Source organism: Polyodon spathula, chromosome 17 (genome assembly GCF_017654505.1).
Source record: "Polyodon spathula isolate WHYD16114869_AA chromosome 17, ASM1765450v1, whole genome shotgun sequence".
In the NCBI taxonomy this organism is placed as follows: Eukaryota; Metazoa; Chordata; class Actinopteri; order Acipenseriformes; family Polyodontidae; genus Polyodon; species Polyodon spathula.
Genome location: NC_054550.1, coordinates 36,405,156 through 36,432,829, shown reverse-complemented (window position 1 = coordinate 36,432,829; position 27,674 = coordinate 36,405,156). Strand labels below are relative to the sequence as shown.

General features: G+C 45.5%; 1 protein-coding gene across 2 annotated transcripts in view; it reads right to left on the bottom strand.

Moving 5' to 3' along the window:
* Positions 1 to 26,584, bottom strand: part of LOC121329733 (cytoplasmic dynein 1 heavy chain 1-like) — a 40,338-nt gene extending 13,754 nt beyond the window's left edge. Inside the window, exons 1-52 of one of the 2 annotated variants that reach the window (XM_041275462.1) lie at positions 26,228 to 26,583; positions 24,777 to 24,864; positions 24,491 to 24,664; positions 23,928 to 24,183; positions 23,191 to 23,377; positions 22,582 to 22,853; positions 21,976 to 22,203; positions 20,594 to 21,670; positions 20,216 to 20,395; positions 19,743 to 19,892; positions 19,354 to 19,500; positions 18,919 to 19,059; positions 18,568 to 18,744; positions 18,187 to 18,297; positions 17,968 to 18,087; positions 17,474 to 17,713; positions 17,167 to 17,322; positions 16,951 to 17,064; positions 16,585 to 16,695; positions 15,970 to 16,179; positions 15,420 to 15,566; positions 14,794 to 14,960; positions 14,453 to 14,626; positions 13,914 to 14,079; positions 13,410 to 13,598; positions 12,990 to 13,190; positions 12,070 to 12,352; positions 11,710 to 11,810; positions 11,036 to 11,195; positions 10,462 to 10,705; positions 10,039 to 10,222; positions 9,428 to 9,640; positions 8,916 to 9,154; positions 8,481 to 8,637; positions 8,081 to 8,308; positions 7,449 to 7,679; positions 7,069 to 7,209; positions 6,750 to 6,983; positions 6,125 to 6,331; positions 5,845 to 5,966; positions 5,578 to 5,743; positions 5,126 to 5,289; positions 4,878 to 5,007; positions 4,546 to 4,679; positions 4,123 to 4,237; positions 3,808 to 3,969; positions 3,446 to 3,660; positions 3,130 to 3,334; positions 2,661 to 2,834; positions 2,238 to 2,357; positions 1,862 to 1,982; positions 564 to 759 (exon numbers count right to left, since the gene is read on the bottom strand). In XM_041275462.1, the coding sequence (XP_041131396.1) occupies positions 564 to 759; positions 1,862 to 1,982; positions 2,238 to 2,357; positions 2,661 to 2,834; positions 3,130 to 3,334; positions 3,446 to 3,660; positions 3,808 to 3,969; positions 4,123 to 4,237; positions 4,546 to 4,679; positions 4,878 to 5,007; positions 5,126 to 5,289; positions 5,578 to 5,743; positions 5,845 to 5,966; positions 6,125 to 6,331; positions 6,750 to 6,983; positions 7,069 to 7,209; positions 7,449 to 7,679; positions 8,081 to 8,308; positions 8,481 to 8,637; positions 8,916 to 9,154; positions 9,428 to 9,640; positions 10,039 to 10,222; positions 10,462 to 10,705; positions 11,036 to 11,195; positions 11,710 to 11,810; positions 12,070 to 12,352; positions 12,990 to 13,190; positions 13,410 to 13,598; positions 13,914 to 14,079; positions 14,453 to 14,626; positions 14,794 to 14,960; positions 15,420 to 15,566; positions 15,970 to 16,179; positions 16,585 to 16,695; positions 16,951 to 17,064; positions 17,167 to 17,322; positions 17,474 to 17,713; positions 17,968 to 18,087; positions 18,187 to 18,297; positions 18,568 to 18,744; positions 18,919 to 19,059; positions 19,354 to 19,500; positions 19,743 to 19,892; positions 20,216 to 20,395; positions 20,594 to 21,670; positions 21,976 to 22,203; positions 22,582 to 22,853; positions 23,191 to 23,377; positions 23,928 to 24,183; positions 24,491 to 24,664; positions 24,777 to 24,864; positions 26,228 to 26,486 (10,088 nt within the window). In that variant the 5' untranslated portion in view covers positions 26,487 to 26,583. Of the gene's footprint in view, positions 1 to 563; positions 760 to 1,861; positions 1,983 to 2,237; positions 2,358 to 2,660; positions 2,835 to 3,129; positions 3,335 to 3,445; positions 3,661 to 3,807; positions 3,970 to 4,122; positions 4,238 to 4,545; positions 4,680 to 4,877; positions 5,008 to 5,125; positions 5,290 to 5,577; positions 5,744 to 5,844; positions 5,967 to 6,124; positions 6,332 to 6,749; positions 6,984 to 7,068; positions 7,210 to 7,448; positions 7,680 to 8,080; positions 8,309 to 8,480; positions 8,638 to 8,915; positions 9,155 to 9,427; positions 9,641 to 10,038; positions 10,223 to 10,461; positions 10,706 to 11,035; positions 11,196 to 11,709; positions 11,811 to 12,069; positions 12,353 to 12,989; positions 13,191 to 13,409; positions 13,599 to 13,913; positions 14,080 to 14,452; positions 14,627 to 14,793; positions 14,961 to 15,419; positions 15,567 to 15,969; positions 16,180 to 16,584; positions 16,696 to 16,950; positions 17,065 to 17,166; positions 17,323 to 17,473; positions 17,714 to 17,967; positions 18,088 to 18,186; positions 18,298 to 18,567; positions 18,745 to 18,918; positions 19,060 to 19,353; positions 19,501 to 19,742; positions 19,893 to 20,215; positions 20,396 to 20,593; positions 21,671 to 21,975; positions 22,204 to 22,581; positions 22,854 to 23,190; positions 23,378 to 23,927; positions 24,184 to 24,490; positions 24,665 to 24,776; positions 24,865 to 26,227 lie in introns of both variants that reach the window. The other variant, XM_041275463.1, reaches the window with a different exon arrangement.
* Between the last annotated feature and the right edge of the window lie 1,090 nt (positions 26,585 to 27,674).

The window sequence follows — 27,674 nt, the reverse complement described above, 5'->3', positions numbered from 1 at the left end:
GCACGTGACAATCGTCACAGTGGACTTCAAATCTGCTTAATATTTTGAATCATGTATTGGTGTATAATCCTCACAAGCAGGGGGTTACCCATTTCAAATCTGGAATCAGATGTCATTTCCACAGGGAATAGTCTACTGTCAATAGAGAAACAAGTCAAGCCAGTAACAGGTTTAAAAGGAAGCCAGTATCATCAGCTAAAGCCAAAGGTTACACAAGACAGCCTGGTCTTCAGCAGCAACTCAAAACAGACTGCAGTCCCTGCCGAGGACAAGACTACCCAAGACGCAATGGCGTGGCTAAAGTTTCTGTAAAATCTAGAAACCACAATATTACACTGGCGTACGTTTCTGTAACTATTTATTTATAAAAAGGTGCCTCCCTTGCTTGATGAGAAGAAGTAGGGAAAAAAAGATTTTCTTTTTGATTGGTTGCTTTTGTAGAGTTAAAAAAAAAATAGAAAATTAATAAGCAAAACAAAACAAACACACATCTGCTAGCCAACACAACAATCAGTTTCATTCCCAACACTCAGCAGTGGCTGGACTTTACCCATTTTATTCACCTGATCTCATCGGCAGAAAAGTTAACAATGGTTGGGATGAAGTTCTCCCTCATTATGATGGAGCGGATCTGTTTCCAGTCAGTGGTGCTTTCTCCCAGGAGCAGACAGATGGACTCCAGAGCCAGCTTCACTGCACCAGGGGGGTTGGCCATTGAGCGGACCTCTACCAGGTGCTGCTTCTTTATGGACTTAACAGCTAAGAGCGGCCAATAGAGGGCGCCGCAATGCAGAGAAAGAGAGCATGAAATACAGGGTTGAAAATTCAACAGATGATTTGGAGGAGAAGGAAAAAAAAAAAAAAGAGCAGAACAGTACACGAGGAACAAGGTTGAAATACAGAATTTAAACTAAAACAGGTTTTGAAAAAACAAAAATCATGTATTTAAATAAAACCAGATACAATGCTCTTGAGCTAGTAGTCCTGCATTGGGTCGGGTGCCCGGTGGTGGAATCCAAATTTTTTTGCAGTTTGTGTTTCGAGTGCGGGTCAGAAAATGTCGAGGTCAGGCTCGGGTGTCAATTTTCAAATCACCAAAAAACGTTTTCTGTCCATGCAGCGTACTTGTCTGTAGCCCTTTCCCAAATAAGGTATTAGAAAGTAAATGTCTAAGCAGTGTTCTCAGTTTGTATTGCTGCTTGTTTGATAAGTCGTAAGATCCTTTTATCATGTCTGCTTGGTGATATTAAAAACGTATGCGGACGAGGTGAAACAAAAAAGATAGTGCAGGTTTAAATCATGCAGTGGATTACAGTGCGAGAGGTAAATCACAAGTGTGGAGTTATTTTGGAATCATAGCGGATGTAAATAATAAACATGTCACTGGATTTGTTGCTTGTAAAACCTGTCATGTTTCTGAACGACAGCCACAAAACTGGCCCATCTACTGAATATATATATATAATCTATCTGTAGATATTGTGAATGTGAGAGCGTGAGAGGCAGTCGACGCAGGCAGCAGGTACAGGACAAACACTCACAGGTTCGGGTCGGGTCACGTAGTTGCGTGTCCAGGTTGGAAGCGGGACTCTGGACAGGGCTCTGTCTTCAGCAACTACTTAACTACACTAGTGATTGCAATAAGACTCCAATTTAGTAAAACGTGGAACGGGTGAAACTGCTATGCGACAGGAGCCTTACCACCGTCCCTGCACACTGTTACAGACACAGGAGCCTTACCACCGTCCCTGCACACTGTTACAGACACAGGAGCCTTACCACCGTCCCTGCACACTGTTAGACACTGAGGTTGCCCATTCTTAAGCTGTACTTGTAATAATATTAGTTGCTGGACACTTACCGTTCTGAGCTTCAAGCACAGCAGGCTCCACCATGTCCAAGTCTTCTTTCACTCTCATTTGCTTGTCTTTAATAATTTCCTGCTGCTTGTAAACCGACTCCTGAATCTCCTGGCTCATAACCTGCAAGGTAGAGCAACCCACACCAGGCTTAGAGTAGTGCTCCATCAGGCCAGCGTTAAATAACACAGTGGGGATAAAAACCACAGCCACACACACTCAACAAAACAGGGACAGACTCACACAGCTTCTGCTCTAGTACATAGTTTTCGGCACACATTTGTTTCAGTTAACGCAACTGGATTTGAGCAATAGTGCTACAGGTGATTGATTACTGCACCCCCATCACCAGATAGAGAGACCAGTTTTCAGGGTTACCTTTTTCTTCTCTGCTTCCTGTTGATCCTTCACCATCTTCTTCAGCTTGTCGTTGGCTGCCACGTTTTTCACGTCCAAGTCCTGGCTCTTGATCCTTAGGTCCCGACGGAGCTCCTCAACCTAAAGGAGCAACACCATGGAAAAACTGAAACACAGCTGATGCAGATAGCTTACATGCTGCATGTTTAAAACACTATCCATTGCAATGCCTTTTGACTGGACCTGCCTCTAGTGAAGACTCCCAGTTCACACTGCTGCCAATTCATATTCATTCACAGCACTTAAAGGGATACTTGACCTCTAAAATCAAGAGCCATACTGTGGAGCTCAATCAGCCATCAGTTGGCAAAGAGCTATCAGCTGGACCACCTTGCTCTAGCACAGAATGAAGTTCCTCTCGGGAGGAGTACCGATGTCAGTTACCTGGTCCACAGTCTCCTTGATCTTGCGCAGCCCCACATTCAGGTGCATCTGTTGCTCCTCCAGCTCGCTGCGCTTCTCATTGAACAGGTTAGCGTAGTGGTTAATGAAGTCCAGGTAGTGTCGAGGGGTGATGGCCATGGTGCGGCCGCCACGCTTAGCCAACCGGTTGTTTGCCTGAAAATGGAGAAAAACATCTGTAACAATAAACCTCATTAAACTCCTGTAGCGCAGTGAGGTGAAACAGTCCCTGCTGGCTTTGCCTCCCTCACCCACGGGCGCGTCAGAGCCAATGTGACGCTCCTTTCGGAGTTCCCAGTGAAGACCGGCGACTTCACACAGCCAGGATGTGAAGCTGCACTGTACAACTCACCCAGCACACCGCTCGGCTGTGTAAACTGCAGTTTTGAGAAGGAAAGAAAACAAAAAACACAAAGCAAACTGCTCTGGGCTGTAGTGTTCTGCTGCTTACCTGGTGCAGAGTTTGATGCACAAACACACAGCTGTTGACGATGGCCTCGCGGTGGGAGGGAGGCTGGGGGAGCTTGTCGTACACGATGGGCATGTAGTCGGGCACAACGTAGTTCGGCTTCTCCAGGTCCATCTTGCTGGTGAACTCTTTGCCCACCTGGTACAACGCTTCTGTAGACCAGTCTCCGAACCAATTCAACACACACCTAGACAGCGAGGGGCCACAATTAGTGCTGGCTGGGGCTGAAGACGGATGTCTGTCACTATATTTGATTAAGTTTCTTCTCGTATTTCTAAAAGGAAGCAGGAGTGCTAACCTGTTGAAGAGAGCTGGAGAGGTGGCAGCCCTGTCCTTCAGCCCCTCGGAGGATGGGTTCATGGTGAACACCACGTGCAGGTTCCTGATCACCTGGCTTGTGAACCACTTGTACAGCTCCTCGTGAGTGTCCAGCATCAGCCCTTCCTTCTGCGCTCCCTCCTTGCACTGGGTCATCAAGGTGGCATACTCATCGCCTTCAAACAGACCAGGCACCTGTGCAGTACAACATGGACACAATGACATTCTACATACACCCTCGAGAGGGCTGGTCTTCACTACAGGACCATCTTCCAAAAAGCATCACCCCCCGTATGTATAGATTATGTACAGAAGCACACTAGCGAAATGTTTTCTACTTACCTCGCCATTGGCCAGCAGTGTGTTCATACGTTCCAGGAATCCTGAATCCAGCACGTTAGACTCATCCATGATGAAAGCGATCTTCTCATTCTTGCAGCCAGAGCGACGCAGCACCGTCCTCAGGTCCTCATCAAAGTCTTCCCCTGTGTACTTCCTATGCACCTGCGCACACAAAACCAGCATTACAAGACTTGACAGAGAGATTTACAAATGGAAAAAATAAACACAACAATACACCCCCTTACTAAGCTAATTGGTTAGGTTTCATCTATTTCACACACAAAGTATTGCTAAGGCCCGCTTATAGGATGGTACCTTGATCTGATAAACGCTGAGTCCGTTCATCCAGGCAACAAAGCGGGACAGGGTTGTTTTTCCAGCACCGCTGACTCCGATAAGGAGCAAGTGACCCTGAGGCTGGCGGAAGATACTGAGGAGACGACAAACATGGGTGTTTATAGGCAGGTCATCCAGAACTATTAAAATAGCAACGGCTTTAAAAATAAAAGAAACGTGATACATTCAATGAAACTTCTGTGAAATGAAACTATTCAAAGGGACTTCTGGTCCAAATGCTTAGTCGTTGAATTATACCAAGTTTGATTTCAGTGTTTCTAAAATTAAGAAATGGTAGTAAATCTAAGTTGAGAGTTGAAGTTTGTGTAAGTGATCGTTTACCATTAAAATAACGAAGCGTCAATTATTACTGCTGCTGCTTTCCTTAACATTTTAACCTACCGGTCAATCCTTAATACGTGATCCAAGACTTCGTTGAACAGAACCAGAGGCACATCCAATTCCTCCTCGTAAAACACTTTCAGTCTGGCTTTGACATAGTCTCGCAGCTCTTCCTGATCCACTGGCACGTAATCCTAACACACAATGAGAGGAGTCGTCGAGAACCAGAAATGCAAGTCATTTTAAACCACTTTAAAACCTCCCCCAAACCACTCACAGCTCCACGTACACTCACTGCCCGTTTAATCCTGGTGCAACAGAAGTCCCAAAACTCTGAAACTCCTACACATGCACTACAACACACATCATGATGATGGGCTGGCAGTGGCTACCTTGGACAGCCAGTTGCTGTACAGGATGGGTTTGTTCAATGCTTTTTCTTTGTCGATGTTGGGGAAATGCTTCAAAGCCACCATATCAATGTTCTCATCTGTCCAGCGCCTTTCCTCATCCTCTACTAGCCTAAAACAAAAAATAACAAGGCTTATTACTGGGAAAAAAAGCGCCACACATTCAAAGATTTGTATTTCTATGTGTCTGAATTTGTTCGTTAACAGATAGAAGTCAGTGCTGCGCCCACCTGTCCTGGAACAGGCGCAGTGCTTCATGAGCCCAGATTCGTATCAGCCCTTCCACAGCCAGCGTCTCCAGGGGCCTCAGTGCTTCAAAGATGCCTCTTACCCACCGGGTCATTTCTCGAGGGGAATAGATGTAGTGAGGCTGGATGTCTTGGGTGAAGCGTTCCTGTATAAAACCATCATTGAAGTACAATTTCACCAAACTCCTGTGATCTTCTGCTCGCTCGTCACAGACAATGCAAACATTATGCTTCCGTTCCTTACAGAACAGTACGGTATTTAAGTTATGCTTTTAGACATCTGTATGTTCAGATGTTTCAAGAGTAGCCTGATCAAGACAGAAATCCCCCCGGAGGCTGCTAGCCAAGACACCAAATTTAACAAAGTAAGCTCACTACTAGAATTGAATGGCATGTATTAGCAACACCTGCGTTAGTGTTGTGCCTGACCTCACCTGTGACATTGTGTAGAACTCCACCATGGCAGCAGTGAGCGGCTCTGCGTATGTCCGGAGCGATGGGATGAGTCGGAGCATGGCGCGGTTAAACGTGCCGTAGATCTGCGTGAGCGAAGCCGGGCCCGGATAATCCACATAAACCACCGGCACGTGTCGCAGGAATCTGAAAACGTACAGAAGAAAAACAAAGTCACTCCGTGTTCCGAAACACAGAAAACAGAACGAGGGGAAGTCGTTATTAGTCACTTCTGTGTCGTGCTTTACCGGTGAGTGAGGGGTTTCCTTCCAGGGTCTGTAGGAGGATTGCAAGCACCCACAAACTGGATTCTTTCCAGTTTAACCCAGGTCTGATCCGAGGTGCGGTAGAAACCGCCGTGTTCCACCATCTGCAATCGCAAAATGGAAACTGCATCAGGAAGTAACCAGGCTCGCTTTCACTAACTCACTTGCATACACTGATGACAGCCACAAAAACAAAGTGTTTTATGAAGGACTGTGTAATTGAAAGATGCGATGACTGCATGGAAGGCCTCCCCTTCCTCACCTGTCTGATGAAAGAGATGACTCTCTGGGTTCCATACTTGTCCATGTCAGGCAAATTGATTTCATCGCAGAAGAGCACCAGCCACTTGCCGAGCTGCACCGGGGCCAGCACCACCCCATTGGGAGTGCGCCGGTACTCACAGTAATGGTCAAACGTCTTCAGAAGCAGCTCTGGAGTGGTGGCACTGGAGAAGTTCAGACCTACCACCTAAAACAGTGGAGAACGATTAGACAAATGGACGCAGAATTTAAAGAAAAAAATAAATAAAAAAAATCACACCAATTTAGTCTCTCTGCAAGACAGGCTTTTTACTAACTTCACTTCCACAGCCAACCCATAATCCTAAAATCAATGTGGACTTCTTGAGTTAACACTGGGGGTGCCTAATGTAACCCCATGCACCTGTCGAAAAGCAGACACAACGGTGTACCATTTTTGAAAACTTCTTGTCCAAGGGACAACATGCTAGAGAAATCTACTTTCCCTCTCCCCAATTCCCAAAGCTTAATAAGAAACCCTGCAACATAAATCTTGCTATTATTTTGCGCCCCAGATTACGATGGCATGCAAGCTCTGTATTATATAAAATAAAAAAAAAACAGCCTAGCATTTAAATGAATCTTACCTCCATATCTGGCAACGCCCTGAGGGCGCAGAACAGTGTCATGGTTTTGCCAGAACCTGGAGGGCCACACAGCACCAAAGGCTTGTGCTCAGCTAACCACGTGTACAGGAGGGCCTCGTGGCGGACCGTATCCAAGGTAGGCACCACGACATCGGGGGCGGCCACTTTGTGGGTCTCCACTTCGATCTGGGGGACCTTGGCCTGCCAGGACTGCCATTCCCCTGTGATTGAAACCTGAGGAGCGGGACATTATTTGGAGAGGACACAACATGGGCACCTACATAGCAAATAATGTTAAAGAAATAGAAAGAAACACTACCTCGTAATCAATGATGGGAACATTTGGCGCAGTGGGCAGAGGGATGGTAGTGATACGTCTGATGTATTCTCCAAGTTCTGCTCTCATTTTCAATCTGCTGTCCCCAGAGAATGACCACAAAATAGCATACACCAGGTACCGCTGTAAAAACATAAAATAAATCTTAGGTTATTAGTGTTTCTTGCCCGCACCCTCTTCATGTTGGGATATCAGGTTCTTGCCCACGGAGCTCAGAAATCAAGGCAGCTGGGTGCAAACCCTGCAACCGTGCACAAAGCCAGCGAGAGTTCTAACCACTATGCAAAGAGTGTGTGACCCAACACCGACCCGAAACACACAGCTGTTACTCTGAGAATCAAGCCCCTTCCTGCAGTGCGCACCTGGATGTAGCGCTCCAGCTGGTCGATCTGCATTGGGAAGTCGTGGTGGTTGTTGTTGAACTGGGCGATGTTGCGACACGCCTGGTGGCACATGGAGAACAGGGAGCCCAGGCAGCGCAGCCGCGTGAAGTCCATGATGTGCTCCATCTTGGAGGCATACTCCAATGCTTTGATCACCAAGCCCGTCGTCGTGAAATAGGGCTGCATGATCGCCGCAGCGTCTCTTTGGATCTTTCATTTGAGACAAGATGACAATGTATATATTTTTACTATTTATTACATAGCAAGTTCTATTAAACGAAGTTTGAGAATTGGATTTGTAAATGAAAATCATTTAAAAATAAAGTTAATTTCCAATTAAATGCAAATAGATATATAAAACATGCTTTAGGGTTTCTTTAATGCCCATCTACATAGATTTCAAACTTCATTAAAAAAAAAAAATATATAATAGTTTTTGCTCCCAAACGCGTCCATTTTAATTACAAACCAATTTTTACATATTATGATTGACATATGTTCTTTCTTAAAATCAGTTCTTTAAGAATTGTTTGAGAATCAAGTCCATAATATTTTACCTGGTCAACCTTTGGTGAGCAGCAAAACCTTTGAAAATGAATGAGTGAGTTTACCTGCAGCATTGGAGAAGCAGCCTCGTCTCCCTCCTCCTCGGTGCCCTTCCTCATGCGCTGGGCCTCGTCCTCCCCCTCGTCCAGAGGGATGTTGCGCAGCCGAGCCAAGAAGTGGTTAGAGATCATGTCCGTGCTCAGGACATCTTCACTGAACCACACCATGCCACAGCGGGACACAGTGGCCAGCGTGGCATACTTCAGATCCTGCACTTCAAACATGATGCGCACCTAAACAGGACACCACAAAAAAGGGGTGCAAATGAAGCCAAGAAGGACAAGCATTGCCTCTAGCTGTATTCCAGTGCATCGCATTTCATCACTTATTAATTTAAATATTTATTAAAACTATATTTGTATCATTTTTAAATGTACAGAATACGCGAAGGGGAGAAGGTCCTACATTGGGCGGCAGACTGAGACGTTCTCCGTTGGGCAAGGTGAGCAGCTTGTTATCATCCAGCACGGAGTTCAAGTTCTCAACCCATTCAGGATCCACATCTCCGTCGAAGATGATCCACTGGCGCTTCTGCAGCTCTCCCCTCACGTTATCAATAATCCTGGAGGATTAGAAATAACAAGGTATTACACAGGAACATTCTCGCCAACCCACCTGCAGCCCAATCCATTCTATTTATGTTTTTTAAACCAAGATGTTACCTTTCGATGAAATACAAACAGCACGCCATTCATGACATGCACTTGGAATTAATTACTGCAAAATGCAAACAACTAATTAAAGTGCTTGCTAGTAATTATTTTTCGTAAAGAAAATGGACTAGGTTCCTAAGGTCAGCAGAAGAAAAATGAAATCCACCATGTCCTGAAACTTGCTTACTTTCTGAGCACATGTGTGAACAGCCCATCAGTCCATTCTCTGGTGTTGGGATCCAGGGTTCCATACAGGTGATCCTTGCTGATGGCTTTGGGGTCGATGATGTGGGCCACGCCCTCCACTCCCTCAAGCCTCTCCAGTGCTTTCAGCAGGACCCTCCAGGCCATGGTCTTTCCACTGCCAGATGGGCCGACCATCATCAGCCCATGGTTGATTTGAGTTATCTGGTACAGCTGAAGAACCTAAGAAAAATAAATATATATTCTTTATAAAACTGTCCGTTTTACAGTTCTCTTCCTTCATAAGGCAGCCCTTTACACCGAGGGAACCAGTTATAAACCAGCACAGTTTTGATTCCTTTTGCCATTCCTCTGCACTTTCAGTCTCGCTACACAAGACTGATAAATCGCAGCTCAGGGGTCACTAACTTCATTCATTTTTAACCACAATTATAAAATGAACGTTGACATTTACCTCCTCTATGCAGAGAGGAAGTGGTGGCTATGCTAACCTACCTTTTCCACCCACATGCCGCCAACGTCTTCCCCTCCACCGTAGGTGAGGTACATCTCGGCGCACACCTTCTTCAGCTCATCCCGCAGGGCGCTCATCTCCCCACGGTGGTACGGCACCCCTGGGAACACGTCCGAGAGCAGGCTGAAGAGCAGCGGGATGTCCTCCGCCACCAGCTTGGGCACCATGGTCTCACACACGCTTTGGATCAGGATCTGTGCCGGGTTAAAACCAGAAAAGGGACTTTGTGAGCAAAGCCAACACAACCCTAAGGGGTGTGCCAGAGGGAAGGGAAACCACGAAGCAATACAGAAATGTGACATGAATGTGTATCAGCGATGCATCCAGAGGGTTAAAGAACACAGCAGCGAAGATGTTCATTCATACTGGGCACTGCCTGTAATGGGACTTTATTGAGAGAATCACAAACATTGCATTTGCTGCCTTCAGAAGCAGAGACAAGAAACCAGCAACACATTTTTTTCTCTCTCTCTCTCTCAATTGAAATTCTCACACCCGTTTTCATGCAGGTTGGTATATAAATGACTAATTTTGAGGTGTTGTAATAAATGTGCACACTGGTGTAAATGTGTGTATATATAACGTATTTCACCTCTTGCTCTGGCAGATTCTCTGCGATCTCTCCCTCATCCACCACCTCTCCGCGCTCCTCTGTCTCCCTCTTGATCTTCTGGATCCGCTCTCTCTTCACGTTGCCGGCGCTCACCAGCACGCTCTTCAGGGCTCGCAGGCCGAAGTCGTAGTGACTCTGGGAGGACAGCTGCTCGTCACACAGCCTGCAGAGAAACACAAATCACAAGACCAGAAACCCTTTAACCTGTGCCCTCTCAACAGCCAATGAGACACCTGAAACACTTGTCTAAAGATGTGTGTGCGTGTTATCCTGAAAAAATGTATTCCTAAACAAAATAGGCCCAATAAGTGTTTACATATTGCAAAGATTTTGTCATTTCGTATGCTATCTGTAAAAATTCACAATCCAACATGCAAACTGACTCCTGGCTGCAGAACCTACTTGAAGAAGGGCACAATCTTCTTGGCGAGGATCTCCGCAGTGCGGAAGCCCTGGGAGTACAGCATGACCTGGGCAATCAGCTGCCGGTCTGGCTTGGTCATGGCTAAGCTGCGGAAGAGCTTCTTCAGGTTATCGGGCAGGTTGGACCTGCCAGCGTAGCCAGGGTTCATGGTGATGAAGATGGCCATGTCCGACCGGACCTTCACCTGTTTGTTCAGGAGCTCGCAGGTAATCGTTTTGGTGCCTGCAATATTAAATGAAACACACACCTGTATTTAACAATGCCTGTACTCCTAGCTTAAGCAGAGATTTAAAACCCAACACCTCATCTCTCAAACTCTTATCCAGTAAGACTGAGGTAGCAGCTGCTGGAAATGTATGATACAACTCAGTATCTCGGTCAACGTCTTGTATCCAAGCGTTTTCCCAAATCCTTCCAAAGGGAAAGTCATACAGAAAACAGCAGCTATGACCGCAGTCTTAATGTGGTTTGTTAAACTTGCATCAGTTCTCTTAATTGAAAACGTGAGGGACAGAATGTAAAAGACGACAGCTGGAAGGCAGGGCAGCTTACTCCTGTCAGGGCCAGTGTTGCAGTGCTCACGCAGAGCCACCTGAATGAACTGGACCTGCTGGGACACAGCGGACAGCATGCGTTCCTCCAGCCGGTTAAACTCGTCAAAGCAGCCCCAGGCTCCCACCTGGCACAGACCCACGAAGATGCGACCCATAGCCTGCACGCAAGAGCAAAAAACAAAGTGCTAAAATAAGGAGCATGCTGTAGCAATGCTATCCGGAACCATAAGCAAGACTATAGATGTTGCATTTAACAGATTTAAAGTTTAATCATTCCTGTTGTTGACCGCGTAAACCGCCATACGCGTTTTGAATGAAACGTTACAGACTTGATTCACTATTTGTTATTGCCAGGTTTACATTTCATATTTATTCCTGACTTAACATTATTTTTCAATCACAGTGGATTGCAATGCATCAAAATGCCATAAATTAACTTTGTGAAGATATTGGGGGCGGGGGGGGGGGGGGGGGGGGGGGGGGGGGGGTAAAAAAAATGTAAATCGCCGTTTTGTTCAGGATTTAAATGTTTAAACCTTTACACGGGGACATTTGTGTGTGCACACAAACACATTTGTGACTGCAAAAATGTACCACAGAATAGTATATGAAGACTCATCTCATGTCTTCAGGAATCCAGCCAATCAGACAAATCCAGTTAAGCAAACATACCTGGAAGTCAAAGGTCTCGTCACAGTTAAAGACCAGAACAAAGCGACCAAGCTGGTGACCAAGAGCCTTGACAGACTCTGTTTTTCCAGTGCCAGCAGGACCTAGGAAAGAAATGCGCATCGATAAACACTCCAACATACTGTACACTGCAGTAATACGCAGCAGGAGACAATAGTGCAGCATTCGGGAGCTGCAGCTCCTACTTGTCCCTGCCTTATAACAAGAATGACAGTGCTGGGGGAATGCGGTTACTGCTGTATCGGGGAGGGGGTGGGGTGGAGTTGCCTTCACGGTTTTACTGGGGTTTCAGCACAGAAGAGGAGCATGTGCAAGTCCAGACACCCGAATCTCTCCACTCACCGAATGGGGATCCTCCCAGTCTGGCCTCCAAGGCCTGGGTCATTGTCAGGTAGCAGCGGTCAGTGAGGGGTGTCTGGACCAGCTTGTCCTGCACTCCCAGGTACTCGAAGCCGTAGTTAAATTTAGCATTGGCCATCTGGATGGAGAGCTGCTGCAGGACGTCCGTCTGCTTGGGGTCGAAGTAGAAGCGCATCTGGCTGAGCCACTCGAAGGACTTGGGGTTGTCAATCTTGTTTTTGATCAGGGTCCTGGTCACGTCCCTCTGGTGCACCAACTCTGTGATCTTGGAAACAACAGGAAAGGGACACGGCAATTTAGATGCACATTCATTTATTTAATTAAAAAAAAAAAAAAAAAAAAAAGCATCACATTTGGACTTTACACAGCAGGTATCTGTCAAACCCTAAAGAAGCATGTTAACAAAGCAGTAGGGGTTTAATGATACACTAAGACCATGACACAATACATATTACGACATGTGTCAATACATCTAATGGTCTTCTTAGTATGTGTATAAGACAACCAGATAAAATAAAAACACAGATTACTCTGGTAAGAATTTTTTTTAAAATAAGAATGGGAAGACTATGCATAAACACCAAGCAAATCATCATTCAAGAAACGTTTGGTGGTATTACATGTAGCTATGCCTTTGGTTACTATACAAGTGATACACGCTCTGTTACAATACAAGCAATTGCATGTAAACAAAGCACCACGATTCATTGTTACACAGGGCTAGAAAAAAGACTTCCATTGCACAGCAGTTTGATTCATTCCTGGTTTTACTGCAAGTTTAATAAGACACCTGCGCGTGTTACCTATACACACACTGTATCTAATCAAGCTTGTAGTAAAATCCAGAATGGGTGAGCCTGCTAATCACCAGGAATCCTGTTCCCATCCCTGCTAGTACTGACCAGGTGCTCCAGTTTCCTCCGGCGGATGGGCGGCTGCTCCATGAGCACAGTGTCCGCCAGCACGTTCAGAGTGGCCTGCACGTTGCACAGGACAGCCTGCACAGGAGCCTGGTCCCCATCGCCGGCGCTGGCAGTGACGTTCAGGGCATTCTCTACATTCTCAGACCAGGCAATCTGGGCTGACAGGACCACAATCTGAGCCTGAAATACAGAGAGAGAAAGACACAGAATAGTAAGACTTTACAATTCACATTATTATAGACAATTTATTAACCAATAAATTAAACTGTGGAATACAAAAACTCAGTACCAGAATAAAAAGAAATAAAACAAAAACGTGGTTTTAATTGCAAAACTCTGCTAAAAATAGAAAGAGACAGAGAGGGAGACACATTACAATGTAAAAGCTTGAATGCCCACCTGATATCGGTCGATCCAGTCGATGTAGGCTGCGAGGTCGATGGCGGTCCCTTTGTTGAAAACTCCCACCTCCGTGACGGACTCGGCCAGGAGTTTGGCGAGAGTCACCCTCATCTCCTTCTCCACCAGAGTCAGCCACTCGTTGATCTTCGGGTGCTCAGTGATTGACACAGGAGTCTTGTACAGAATCTGAACAGGAGAAAATAAACACACATTTACAAAAACTGATTAAACCCTTTAACAAAGAAATCAAACCCTGTTTGCAAAACTGCAGGATTTTCTCTAAACTGTAAATGTAGTGGAAAGCCCCTAATTTTAATTAGTCTTGCACCAGTGCATTACAGGTCAGACCTACACTTGTGCTAACAGAAGCCTTTTTGATGGTTCTCCACAGACAGCTTCACTAGCTAAACATCTATGAACGTTTTCCCTAGTTCTGTAGATTCAAGCAGTGCAGGTTAGTGGATGCAAGGAAGGATTCTCATCCTCCTCCATGGCCCTGACCTCTTCCCCTTCCCGGGAGGAGATTCCCAGCACTACAGTGCTGTCCTCGTTCAGGATGATGCTGGACACGCCGGCAAACATCTTCTTGAAGTGTTTCTGCAGTTTGGCCACATTCTTGCTGTTACCGATGATCTCTAGCAAGTCTTCATCACCAACAAAGTAGAACCTACAACATTTACCAGGACAATTACACAGGTCAGAAAAGCAGCTGCCAAAACACATGTACCCTACAGACAAAAAGAATGGACCTCCACTATACCACACACGCGTCACAAAGACTGCATTGTATTAAAATTACATTTTTTACTACAAATTAAATAAAACAATAGATTCTCTGTTCTGTGAAACTGCAGGATTTTATATAACTATGTGATCTGAGATGCATCATTACCCCAGGCAAGTCTTACAGGAGAGATCAATATAAAATCTCATATATAGTGCTCCGTCATAATCTGCTGTCAAGACGGCCCAACAGTGAATTAACCCTATCTGTGAAAGAACGAAGGAGCACTGGATCCCAAAAGGCTTGGCTTCTGTACCGTGGGAAGGACGATCGCTCCCTCTCCAGATACTCTCCCAGTGCCTTCTGGATCTTTCCCAGGAGATCTGCCAGTCTCTCCAAGGATCGCTGCACGCCCTGAATATTCAGGACATCCATCACGAGGGGAGACTTGGACACTTTCTTCATGAGCGCCAGGAACTCTGTGCTGATGCTGTGGAACGACAACAAAATAAATTATAAAGTGAAACACAGATGCATTACTCCATCCCGAGCTGCAGGAGAATCAAATCAAATTGCTTGGGTGCTCCCTTCATTACTAAAATACTACCAAAACCGTCAGAGCACAAACTTCACTCTATGTATTCTCTGCGGCTTCACCTCTGGAATCTCTGCGTTTCCACTGGAAGCAGGTGTTTGATGTCCGCGCTGCCGGTGAAAATGCCCTCCAGGTAGACCCAGCGGCGCTGCACGTCGATCCAGACATCGAAGAGAGCCATGATACGATTCAGCTTGTCTTCCCAGCTCAGAGCATCCTCCTCAAACACCTGGAAGAGAGAGAGAGAGAGAGAGAGAGAGAGAGAGAGTCATCTAAACACCACTCAAAAAGAAGAACCAAGCATCATGCAGGATAAAAGCAGCCTCTATTCAAACTACCAATTAAAAGATCTACGAATTACTGTCTTTTGAAAATTAGCAGTTTGAAAAAAAAAAAAAAAAAAAAAAGGGGAGATACATTTACCAATATACAACTTGCACGCAAAAAGCAAAAAAAATCCATCTACAAGGGATGCGGGATGGACAAAATGTAATTTGGCAATGCCTAATTAAAAGCAAGAATTGGAGGGATAGCAAGACTGACATGCAGAATTAACACAACTGTGCAATGAATTCAGCTTCAAATGAAAGAGTTATTGGAGGGTTGGAAACATTAAACACTCACTTAAGAAACAGTAAGGGGGGGGAGGTTGTAAAGAACAAGTTCAAGGGGTCAGTGGAGGACCCACCTTGTAGTACGGAGAGAGCTTCATGGCAGAAACACTGTTGATGTGCTCCCGGACCCTGTTGAAAAGGTCGTCCCATCCTCGGATCAGCCGGCACTTGTTCTGGTAGTTTATCAGGTCAAGCTCATAGCCGTTCCAGACTTCCCGAATCTGTTGATGCACAAAAACACTTAGTCTGAGGTAAAGTGTGCGCTTACCATCGTGGGCTGAGCAGAAGGGGAAAAGAATAAAAAACAGCTGGTAGGCTTTGTCTAAAGACGTACACTCCCGGCATTTTTTTTTTTTTTAAATCCAAATGCAATAGGTCTGATCTTCAAAGTACTTTGAGAAGTTAAAAATGGAGAAAAAAACCCACCTGTTACTTAAATAAATAAATAAATAGATAGATAAAAATAATAATAATAATCAAGCTAGCTCATTTTTATTCTTCTAGTTTTGTAACTTGAAAGGCTGCTGTGATGTACTCTGGGAGTGAGAGGTTTTGTAAAAGCAGCTCCACTGTGCATCTCTCTTGTATCTGGCAATGCAAGGCTGCACAGGGAGGGGTACCGACCTGCTTCAGGAACTCCTCCAGAGCCATTTCTCCCTGGGCCACCAGCAGCACGTCCTTGACAATGGCCTCGTTCCTCTGCAGGTCCACATCCCAGATCTGTCCCAGAGTGAGCTCGGACAGCACCCAGTTCACATGCAGTCTCTTCATCAGCTGCTTCCAGTGGCGGTCCTTCAGAGCCTCCGATTTCAGCTCGATCACCAGCATGTTTATCTGCCAAAGAGACGCCGCCATTAAACACTAGCACGTCCTCGTAACATTAAAACTCCACTTCAACAAGTACACTGTACGTATTATTAAAAGAATAGGATTACAGCCGTACAGCTGGTCTCACCGACCCGGATTAGCACTAATCTTGGACTACCTTACCCAACAGAATTAGGTAGTTCAAGATACATGCTAATCTATGTCTGTGAAACCATCCAGTAATGTGTAAATAATAATAATATTTTCCAAGGCTGTCCAATAAGATAACCAAGTAATTTAAGCCTATTTTAAAAGAAACATGCAGCCCTCCTCATTAAATACACAGGCAAGAGTCCCTGAGAGAAGACCTGGCCTCTTAATGGTCTAGGGTCTTGATCTGCTCTACGTTTCCAAGGCAGCACAGAGACTCACCTTCATGTAGCCCTTCAGCAGCCTCTGCACATATTCATAAGAAGCATACTGACGCAGTCGAGCAGGGAAGTTCTTGATCTGGTTCAGCAGCCCATCCAAGTTCTGCCGGAGCTAAAGATTCAAGGAGAAACCTTTGGTATTAGCAGCAGATCAATGTACTGGTTTCATTACCCTGGGCAGTTCTGTGCACATCACACTCTACATTTTTTTTTCTACTTATGAAGCAAACTGCTTGTCCCAATTGTGATGGAGCTCCAGTGTACGAGACTGTGGGGATAAACAAGGTGCCTGTATGACTATACATGTGTCCACCTGCTACTGACACACCTGTCTGAACAGCAACTCTCAAACTCAGATTACCCTTACCTTGCGGGGCTGCACTGAAACCCAGGACTGCTCTTTCATCTGGTCCATCTGCTCCCACACCTTGGAAAGCTCAGACCAAACTCCCTTTAGGTCTTGCAGCTCCTCCAAAGCAACCTAGGGATGGGATTAAAAAACAAAGACAAAAAGACAATTATGCCCATTTGATCCCAGATGGTAAATGGCGATTTTTATTTTGACGGTACTTCAAGTCCACACCTGCACTCGTTCCTCACTGCCACTCAGCAGCCCAGTGTCAGTCAGTTCCAGGGCTTCCTTTGCTTTGGCACATTTCTCACGGTCGTCCTTCAGTCTGCTGAACTTGCCCTCGTAGATGGTAAGGGCTTGAAGAGCCTCTTCTGGGCGAAGGCTTCCCTGCAGACAGGGATACAAAACTAAATAAACTGCACAACCCAAGACCATTCTGCTGCAGAAAACCAAAGAAAGTGGTCAAATCAGATACTCCCAGAAGTCATTTTAAGAAGAAAACACTAGAGTAAAAATGAATGCAAACGCCACTACATACTGCGACAGGCTTGGTCTTCTCCCAGTCTGTCAAGAGATCAGTGGTACGGCTTTCCACAGCCCGGTCCTCCTGCACGATTTTCATCTGGAGGTTAGCCACCTGCTCCTGGATGGCCGTGTCCTTCCTGCGCATGATGTCACTGAAGGCGCCCCATTCGCCGTCGATGTTATCAATGTACAGCCAGGACGGTGGGAACTGGAACCGCTGCTTCTCAAGCAGACGCTGCCCGTTGCGGTACAGCTACAAACAGCAATTGCAAGAAAAGGAGGAATTCAGCTGACCCATCACACCAAACACATGCACAACTAAATGCTACCTAGTTGGTCAATTTCAGTGTAAGTCAAGGAATATTATTCTGGTTCCTCAATTTTAAATAAAGACTAACGTTGCAGCTGCCCAAGTTTAAAACACATTTTTTAAAATGTGTGTTACTTATTCTTATTTTTACAATGGGCAGATTAAAGCACTTTATGATGCATGGGACTCTTCCTTACATCCACTTGCTTCTCGAAGTTCTTGATCTTGCGTTTCAGGGACTGTACAAATGTGATGAAGGTCACAGCGTCCGAGGTGCTCGCAGTGTCCACAGAGTGCTGCTCCAGCTCCACCCGGGACTGTGGAGACAAGCAAAGGTCAACACAGGCTCGCTGCGGACACTCCCATTTCAAGGTCTTCATGACACACACACACACTTAGACCTTGTTCAAACTTACCTTGGAGATCTGAGAGTGGAACTCCTGCATGTTCTGCCCAAGCATCTGTCCAAATTTGCTGAGAACCTCCTTGTGCCAAGAATCATACTTGAGGTTCACCTTGGACTGGACCTTTTATTTTAAAAGTAGAAAAGCAAAAATAAAGAAATGTTAACAAGTCAATTTACACTTGTTTTGGAGTCCTAACCCTACATGCAAGTACAATAATAGAATACACAGAACCAACAAGACAGCAGTCAAAGTAACAGTTTACACCAAATTACTGCACCAGTAAACTAACACAACTGAACAGAAACACAAGGCAGAGAGACGAGGCAAGCTATAACCCAGTCCTGCACAATTATCTTCTGCTTTCTTTTAAAAATCAAATCAATCAATTACCTTGCCATAATCAATGATGACAGGCCCAAACTCCTTCCTGGTTTCGGCATTATCGAAGGTTCCTCTGGCTTTCCTGATCTGGACCAGCAGAGCCTGCCACTTGTTCAAATCCTCTCCCAGTTTGTTGTAAATGTTTTCAGCCTGCATGTCCCACAGACACTGGTACTGCAGCCAAACCTGAAAAAATGGGGGGGGGGGGGGGGGGGCAAAAAAATCAAATAAAATTGTACAAAAAGAACTAATGGTTAATGATGCACTACGGCTAGTGTGGCGAGGGCACAGGAAGATAGAACATTAGATTAGACTGCATTCAGTGAATAAATGAACAGGAGAGTTGAAAAGTTGACATACCTTTACATACTGCTCCACCTCATTGACGTTCTGCTGGACAGCTGAATACGCCTCTTGCAGTGCGACTGGCCCGTCTGGCATCCTGGTCAGTGCGTTCCGATAGAACTTCTCCTCCTCGGACAGCTCGTAGTGTACGCCAACCTGAAAGAGCAGCGCAGGTTTGAAACAGCTAACCCCAATACACAACCTGACACAGCAGCACAGGTTTGAAACGCCGCTCCTAGCCCCATTACACTGTGGCACTGTGCACAGTTTGCTCAATGCGGTACTGCCATGCAACTAATGAGAACAGCAACATTATTACTGCAAAAATGGATCCAAATGCATTGATAAATAATTTATCCAGATGTATTACTGATTTTTTTTTTCAGTCCTGCTATCTGCATGCATACAATGTTTGGAAATACTAAAACAAATGTAATATATATCTTCAACCTGGTATCTTTGACTCTGAATCCTGGGCAGAGATAGGATGACCGTCTTCCACGCAAACATTTCCTGGTACAGCTTGTACCTGCAGTCTTCAATAGGGGGGTTCAGGTAGATCACTTGGTTTGTAATTCTTAACTCGTGAACGACATTCTAAAAAAAAAGAGACCAGTCACAAAATAAATCTGTCGTGACAAGACTATAAAAAAAAAAAAAGGACACATAATAAAACAAACAAAAAAAAACGACACAGCAAGTAACCGTTCCTTAACAGGGGTAACGTAAGAGATCAACTGTCCAAACCGTTTTATACTCTGATAACATTTATCAACAGGGACAATCCATGGAGAATATTCAACAACAAAACGTGGTTTGCAGAAACACTGTGCTCGTACCTTGATTTTCGGCTCCCCGCCAGGTTTGTGACTGACTTGTGGAGTATCTGTGTCCATATCCACATCTGCTTTGTCCTCCATTTGTCCCAACAGAACCTGTGTCCAGGCCCTCAGTCCAGCCTGCAAGCGAACTCCCAGGATCCTCTCAATCTGTAAAGACAACAGCATGCAAACTGTCATCTAAAACTGATCAGCAAGCATGTGCATACTTACACATGACTTCAGTGACAGCAGAGACTACACAGGTGCATTCGACTGAGCAGAACATGCAAACACCTGCCCTGTACTACATCTATAAAAGGACTCCTTTTCAAACCGAGGCAGAGTTATCAGGAGCGTCCCCATTCTTCCTGTAAAGAAGCATTTCGTTTTCTAACCCTAATTTACAAGCACCTTCAAGAGACACGATCCGGAAGTACTATCAGTGTCAAATTTAATTAACGCCTTTGGGAGCAACAGACAAAACAGCTTACCTCCATATCCAGCTTGTTTACCCAGATGGGCAGGTTTGAGTAAGAATGGAGATTTAGGTCATCTACAGCTTTCTGAACCCTGTTTAGGATCTCTGTGAAAGTCTTGTGGTCATACATGCAGGTCTCCAAAGAGCGGACTTCAAGGTCAATCTTTTCTTCAATAATGAGAAGATCATCCACCTGGAAAGCAAGGATTGATCAGATTCAAACCCCACCCCGTTCACAGAGCAATGCTGTAAAGGAGAACCTCATTTCAACAGTCTGTGTTAAGTAAAAGGAAACTGACCGATTACATCTTTAAAAAAAAAATTAAAAAATCAGCTGGAGATGAATCTTAAAAAACAGCAATAAATCTGAGAAATACAGCTCATGACAAACCTTCTCCTGGAAGTTGAAGACCGTTTCAGCCAGTCGCTGCACGTAAGGGTCGAGCTTGTAGGACTCCCAGACCAGCGCGATGCCTTCCGCAATGAGAGCCTGCACTTCCTTCTTCAGTCCGGCCACCAGGAGGGAGATGGAGATCCTCTCCTCCACCTTCTCGCAGGTGCGCTCGTACGTGCGCACGCTCTCGATCAGGGAGATGGCGAAGGGGTACAGCTGGTTGGCTTGGTGGGCCTTGTTGACGATGGCCAGGGGCACGCGGAACCCCAGCCACTTGAGGTTGCGGACCTCCTTGGAGAGCGTGATGATCTCCGGGAGGAAGTTGACCTTCAGCTTCAGGACGTTCCCGCTGCGGCCCCGCGCCCGGGTGCTCTCGATGGCGAAGATGCGGCCGGACACGCCCAGGTTGCGCTGCTGGACCTTCCGGGCCCAGTCGTCGAAAATCTCCTGGGTGTTCAGCTTCATGCGGAAGCTGTCTCCATCCTGCTTCAGCTTCAGCCCCTCCACATGGTTCTCCCAGCCCTTGCCCAGGACGTCCTCCACGCGCTTCATGTAGGCTGTGAGCTGCCGGTCGATCTGCTTGGCCCAGATGATGGAGCCAGAGACTGGGGGCAGGTCACGCACGTGGCTCATCTTGCAGGACTGGCTCTGCGGGTACTGCACCTTGAACTTATCGTGCAGGGACTCAATGTCGTCCTTCACGCGCTGGATCAGCTGAGTCTGGTACTCGCGGATGGCCCCGCGGATGTGCGGCCGCACGAACAAGGCATTGAAGCGGGAGAAGATGCGGAACATCTCATTGGCGTTCTTGGCCGTCCCGAGCTGGTCGCGCAGGCGAGCGGTGATGCGGGTCTCGACCCGGTCGATGCGCTCGTCGTACCGCTTCATCGCCGCCTCCCAGGCCTCCATCCCCTCTTTGGAAACATCCAGGCCGTCCACCTCTTTCACGTTCTCGTAGGCCAGGTTCACTTCCTCAATAGCATTGGCGTCAGCGGCATCGAACAGGACTTCAGCGACTTTCAGATCTGGGGGCTCCACAACCTCACCTTGAGACAGCTGGGGCACCGCCGATACCTGGAACCAAAGTAGACTTATGAAATGTATGCTAAACAACCCTGCATTGCACAGACTAAAATAAGACTGCAGAGCAGCTTCACCCATTCCAGAGTGTGTGGGTAACAAGCACAGGTGTGTGTTATTAAACTCATAGTAAACCCAGGAATGGATCAAACTATTATGCAATAGGAGTCTTACTTACATCCCTGCATTGTCTGGCAACAGGAACAGGCAAAGGAAAAAAGGTTAATACCTACGGTCAATGGCAAGTAAACGTTCTATGTTTAGAAGTCAGGTGTTTAACACAATGCCAGGAGCCCTACCTGGGGTCTCAGGACCCTCACAATGACGGCTCTCAGCTGCTCGTGCTGCCTCCTGAACCTCCGCATGTGATCCAGACGCGCCTGGAGCTTGCGGTGCGCTGGGTTAATGCGCCACACCATCTTGAGATTCTCCTCCCTCTTCCTCTTCACAATGTCTCGAAGCAGCACCTGCAGCTTCTCATACTCATCATCCCAGGTCTGGAAAACCTCGAAGCACGCCACCATCACCTGCCAAGCAATTCAGAGAGAAGGGCTTCATCAATAGGGTGGGCCAGGCTGGCACGCTGACTAACACAGCCACTACTGCAGCACTTATATTGGACCCTTTCTAGGTCAAAATCATTCGGAGACGAGTTTTAATAACAGGAATAGCTTTGATACTCTTTATTAGATTAGTGTAAGTGGATATTTAAAGAAACGGGCATCATTGTTTCCACTGTTTTAACAACTAGTCTTAAATAAAAAGGGCACGACTCTGATATATAAAAGCAAATGGTAAAACGGTGAGGAAAGCTTTGCAAACTGCATTGCCTTTACAGACTGTAGGAATGCCGCACATGTAGATAACTGAACACATGTATAATTGAAAAGCACAGGTAATCTTGCCTTCTCAAACTCCTCATAGGCGACGTGCATCAGCTTTCTCGTGCCCAGGACCTTGAGCAGCTGGGAGCTCAGGTCCCTGGAGATAGCCTCCACAAGCCGCAGGGCTCGCTGGATCGGGTACTTGGTGTTTCGGATCTTCCGCAGATGCATGAAAATGGCGACCAGCGCCTGCCTGATCTTGTCCAGTTCAGTGGCAGACAGGAGGTCGTTGAGGGGAAAGTCTTTCATCAAGGGGTTGTAGTCGTTGACAGTTTCCACAGCCTGTTTCAGACCTGGAGAGGTAAAAGTGTTACTAAAAGATACTGAGCAAAAAATAAAAATCACACAGTACCTAAAAAGCTAACAACATTTGTATAGAATTGTGAGTTTATCAGATTGTAGCTAAATGAGATCTGAAATATCTATGGAAGGCTAGGACTGTATGAGTTCCCCCAAACATATGTGTCCTGTACTTTCATTGGCAGAGTCAGTTCTGTCTCGTTTCAGGTTCATTAGCCTCCCTTATAAGCAAGGGCATTAACAGCTGTCAGACACACTGAGATATACAGTACATGAATAGCAGGTCAATTTATCAGCACTCTGGAATCCTCAGACTTGTATGGAACGTACCAGTGTCTGTGTCGAAGCTGACCGTTGCGTGGAAGCGTTTTCCATGTTTCAGGATGTCTAGAGTGAGCAGCACCTCTGGGCTCTCTCTCTTCTCCTGAATCCGGTTCAGAGCTCGCTCCAGATTCAGCCAGAAACTGATCTCCTGCAGAGCAGTGCCAGACGCGGGGTCTCGGTCAAGTTTTGTTACCTGTGGGTGAAGAGAAAAAATAAATAAAAAATTCCAAAAATATGAGTTTTGATTTATCCTTGCCGCCTTATTTTTTATTTATTTTTTTAAAAGAAGAAATTGAAAAATACCTAAAATGTAACAGTCAAGACAACTTCGAAATGTAATTCAAGGCTACAGCACTAGACAGGTCACTGGAGGGACTGCCACAGCTGATAACCCAGTGTGGCTGTCTCTTTCACCTTTGAATCCAGTAGGACAGTGGTTCTCTGACATTAATTCCATGCACACCGGTTACATGAAGCCCTCACTATATGCCAAAAGGAAATTCTCTCAACACTCCAAGGTTGGGAACCACTTTCACCAGCAGGTGGCACTATAAGCCACCACTGGACAGTCTTCTTTTAATGACTAATAAGAAAAAATATTTTGAGGCGGCCATGCATGCAGCCCACCTATGCTGGTCCAAGTCCTAGAGGTTGACTGATCTCAAAACCCTGTCAAGTTTACTCTTCAATTTAAAAGATTCATTGAAGTGTTGGAGAGCACCGTGGCGTGCTCCAGGCCTCACCTTCTGAATCTCTCTGATCCAGCGGTTCACTCCAGACTGCAGCTGGTTCAGGAAAGTCGGGTCTTCCACCTTGTCTGTGAAGTCCGTCACCTTGGGCTTGTCCCCGCGCTCGTAGCACTGCTTGGCGACGTTGGTGATGATGGGGTGGATCAGCAGGCTGATCTCTGGGATCTCGATGTTCTGCTGCAGATGCAACAGCCCCATTTCCAGCTCCGCTATCTTTTTCTCCACAGAGGGTGCCATCTTATCACCATCCCTGGAAAGACAGAGGAAAAGCATGAAATAAACTGTGCAGTTTTGAAAAAAAAAAATCAGGAGGTAAAGTATTTTATTTTTTATTACAATTTAATTGCAATTGTTCTAATTTATTTTTTACAAACTAGCTTTTTATCTTGTTTTTTCTACATTACATTTTGTATCTCACATCTGTTCTATAACACTTCTTATAACTGTTTTCAATTGATTTAAGCTCTTTGGGATCCTGGTGATGAAAGGTGCTACAGGAATGTGTTTTGTATTCTAGTGTATTTACATGGGCATTATTAACTCACTGAAAGCATTACCTGTCAGCTTTGCCCGACTCCTTGATGTAGGATTTGAAGAACGGTGCCACTGCATTGCTGATGAAGGAGTGCAAGGTCTCGTAAGGGGAATCCTCACTCAGGGTCAGAACCCTCAGCTGGCTGGAAATGGGCTTGTCTGCGTCGATGACGCCAGTCCTCTTGATGAAGGCCAGACTGCAGACAAAACAGGATCCAAGCCAGGGACAATCAGCCAAAAATACTTTAATAGCTTGCACACCGATCACATGAAATCATCCTGCTCTACTGCAATACTGGTTTACTGCACCTGTTGGACTTGAGCCCATAATGGATGTCAATGCTGATGTTGTAAGAGATGCACTCTTTCTCCTCTTCCCCCTCATCTCCAACATCCTCTGCAATAAAACAGAATGCATCAATCCTTGCACACCGGTACACAGACACAGCACTGTTTATAAAATACCTTCAAGATTTCTGGTACATTTTGAAACAATTAGCCACCTTGAGTTTATATTTCAGCCACCCCTCTGCTTAATTATAATACACGACATGTGAAAATGACTATTTCTGCTTTGGCTTGCATAATGCAAATTTTTCTTTCTGTTTTTTGTTGTTGCTTGTTAAAAATGTTCCATTTAATATGTTGCTAGGCAGCCTCACTAACATGGGCACAGCATTGTCAGGAGGAAAGGGCCAGGACCACAGCACTTTACTGAGCAGCACTGGCAATCAAAGCTTATCCACGGAATTAAAACACTTTACAACCCAGTCAAAGTCAAACACTGGGTGGGGCCCCTTTCTGTTAAAGATACTCATCTCCCTGCTCAGACAGAAATCCTTTGAAACGTGCCACAGAAAGCAAAGAGAGTTCTACACTCGATTGCATGGGATGACAGTCCTGGTTTTGAAGCTGTTGTACATGTGTATGTCGTGTTCATCTCTGAAATGGAAACGCCCTGGCGCTCAATCCTGCTCTTGCGGCGGCTGGCACTGTCTGGCATCTTAAATAAATAAATAAATAAAATACTTTGTCTACAAAGCGCCGAATTGAGCAAACACATTTGCATTATTTAATGATTTGCATAAATGAACTACTTTTAATTACGATCAGAGATCGTTCACAGTTTAACACTAAAGTGCGGTTTTATTTGAACTAGTGTAAAAAAACAATTACAATAATTAAAAAAATGAAGCGAGGTAAGAATGTTATAATGCAGTCTCCTCCAGCACTATCTGGCTGGGAAGTGTGTTGCTTAACATTTATTGTGGGCATGGCGTCAGAGCTGTTATTTCACCTCATAAAGAATCATTACTGGATTCAACTGCAAGCCATAAATACCAATCTTTATCAAGGAATGGACTGGATGAATTGCAGCTCCAGAGTGGCGTGGAAATATGGAAAGGATCATCTGTATGGCGGGCATTTAACCCTTTGCGTTCTGTTAATTAAATAAAACTGTAGCAGTTCAAAAAAATAATAAAAACTACTACTACTAATAATACATTCACACGTGCACATCAACACAACTGAACGAATCTTTTAATATAACGCTTTAAAACGCGTCTCCCTAGTACACTGCTTTGTCTGGGTCTGTCTCTCTCGTCCACACCCTGCTCTGTGATCCTGTCATCTCACACAGACAGTGCAGTGCGGTCTATTGTTGGGACTGGGGGCAGGGAGCTAGGGAATGAATCCTCGCTCCTGAAAACCTTCTACTTAAATTAACAGCAGCTACTACAAATGCACTCGTAACAAACCTTTGAGCGAACTCCTCTCCACCAGGATCGTGTGAATCTGCGGGTCGGCGAGGAATTTCCTCATCTGCTCCACCGTGCTCTTCTCCTCCAGGGCGGTTTCCAGGGAGGCCGGGGCCTCGCCGCCATCTTCCAGCAGCAGCGGCACCAGCTTGCGGATGTGTTTCCGCAGCACCGAGGCATCCGCCACGTTCTGCACCGCGGCAGACACCTCCATGGCGGCAGAGCCGTCGTCCCCTCCGCCTCCTCCGGGGTCGGACATTTCCTAAGCAGTCTCCAAAGAGAGAGAAACGCGGGGCTTCCACAGCACACAGTTACTCAGCGAAACTCAAAGCGACTGGCCGCTGCTCCTCCTCAATCCGCAATGAAGTGAAGTCAGGTGACAGCTCCCAGTGGGTGACGTAATGCGTGAGGAGCCTTCAGAAATTAAATCGATTTTTTTTTTCCTGCCAAGAATAAACGAAACTTTTTATTATTTATTTATTTTAAATTCTGACTTTATACGATATACAAACGCTTCGACTTGTGTCCATCAGTTAGATAATATCTTTCGTGGTCTGGATAAACCCAATTCAGACTACAATCCCTAAATGCGCTGTAATAACTACAAGTCGTCGATTTCTGCAAATCATTACATAATGCAATTTCTGTTGGCTCATTTCAAAGATGGCTTTTGCAAGAGCAGGACTGCGCGACGGGGCGTTTTTATTTCCGACGTGAAACACCGACATATACACTCACAACGAAACAACTGCAAGGGGTCTTCGAATAATGAAATATCCAACTGCATTAATATGCATTTATTAATAGCAACTAAGCACGATCATAATTTGTATTCTTTTGATCGGTCATACTGTACCATGTACATACCAATAAGGAGTTATGCTAAATATACTACTTAAACAGTACATGCCATTAACTATTATTTTGGGACACAAGGCACTCCGGTGTTGTCTCTATGCTTGTGTATCTGTGGTATCGCTTCCTATCTAGAAGTAGGTTTTCTTGTATGCACTGCGTTCCGTGTTCTGCATGCTCAGCCAGCATTTTGATTCAGCAGGGTTGGTACTACCAGTAACCTTGGTGTATTGTGCATTTTACAACACTAGATGGTGATATGAATCTGTTTACTAATATTCAGTCTTAGGAGGTTGTGTCCTTCTTTTGGCTGTCCATAAATAAATAAATAGGTCTACTCCACATAGACCGTAACAAAATAATTTAACTAAAGCTTTCAACAACATATAGAAGCTTTTGCAATAGCTTTAAAAATGGAAGCCTATGCTAACGCACACACCTACCTACCTACCTATCTATCTATCTATATATATATTCATTCCCCTATCTTAGATTGTAAGAACACCAAATAGGGATTCTAATATGCATCAGTAATCTCATCAGTTAATATCATGTTTCGTAACTGTTTTAGTATGTTGTGTCAGACGACCCA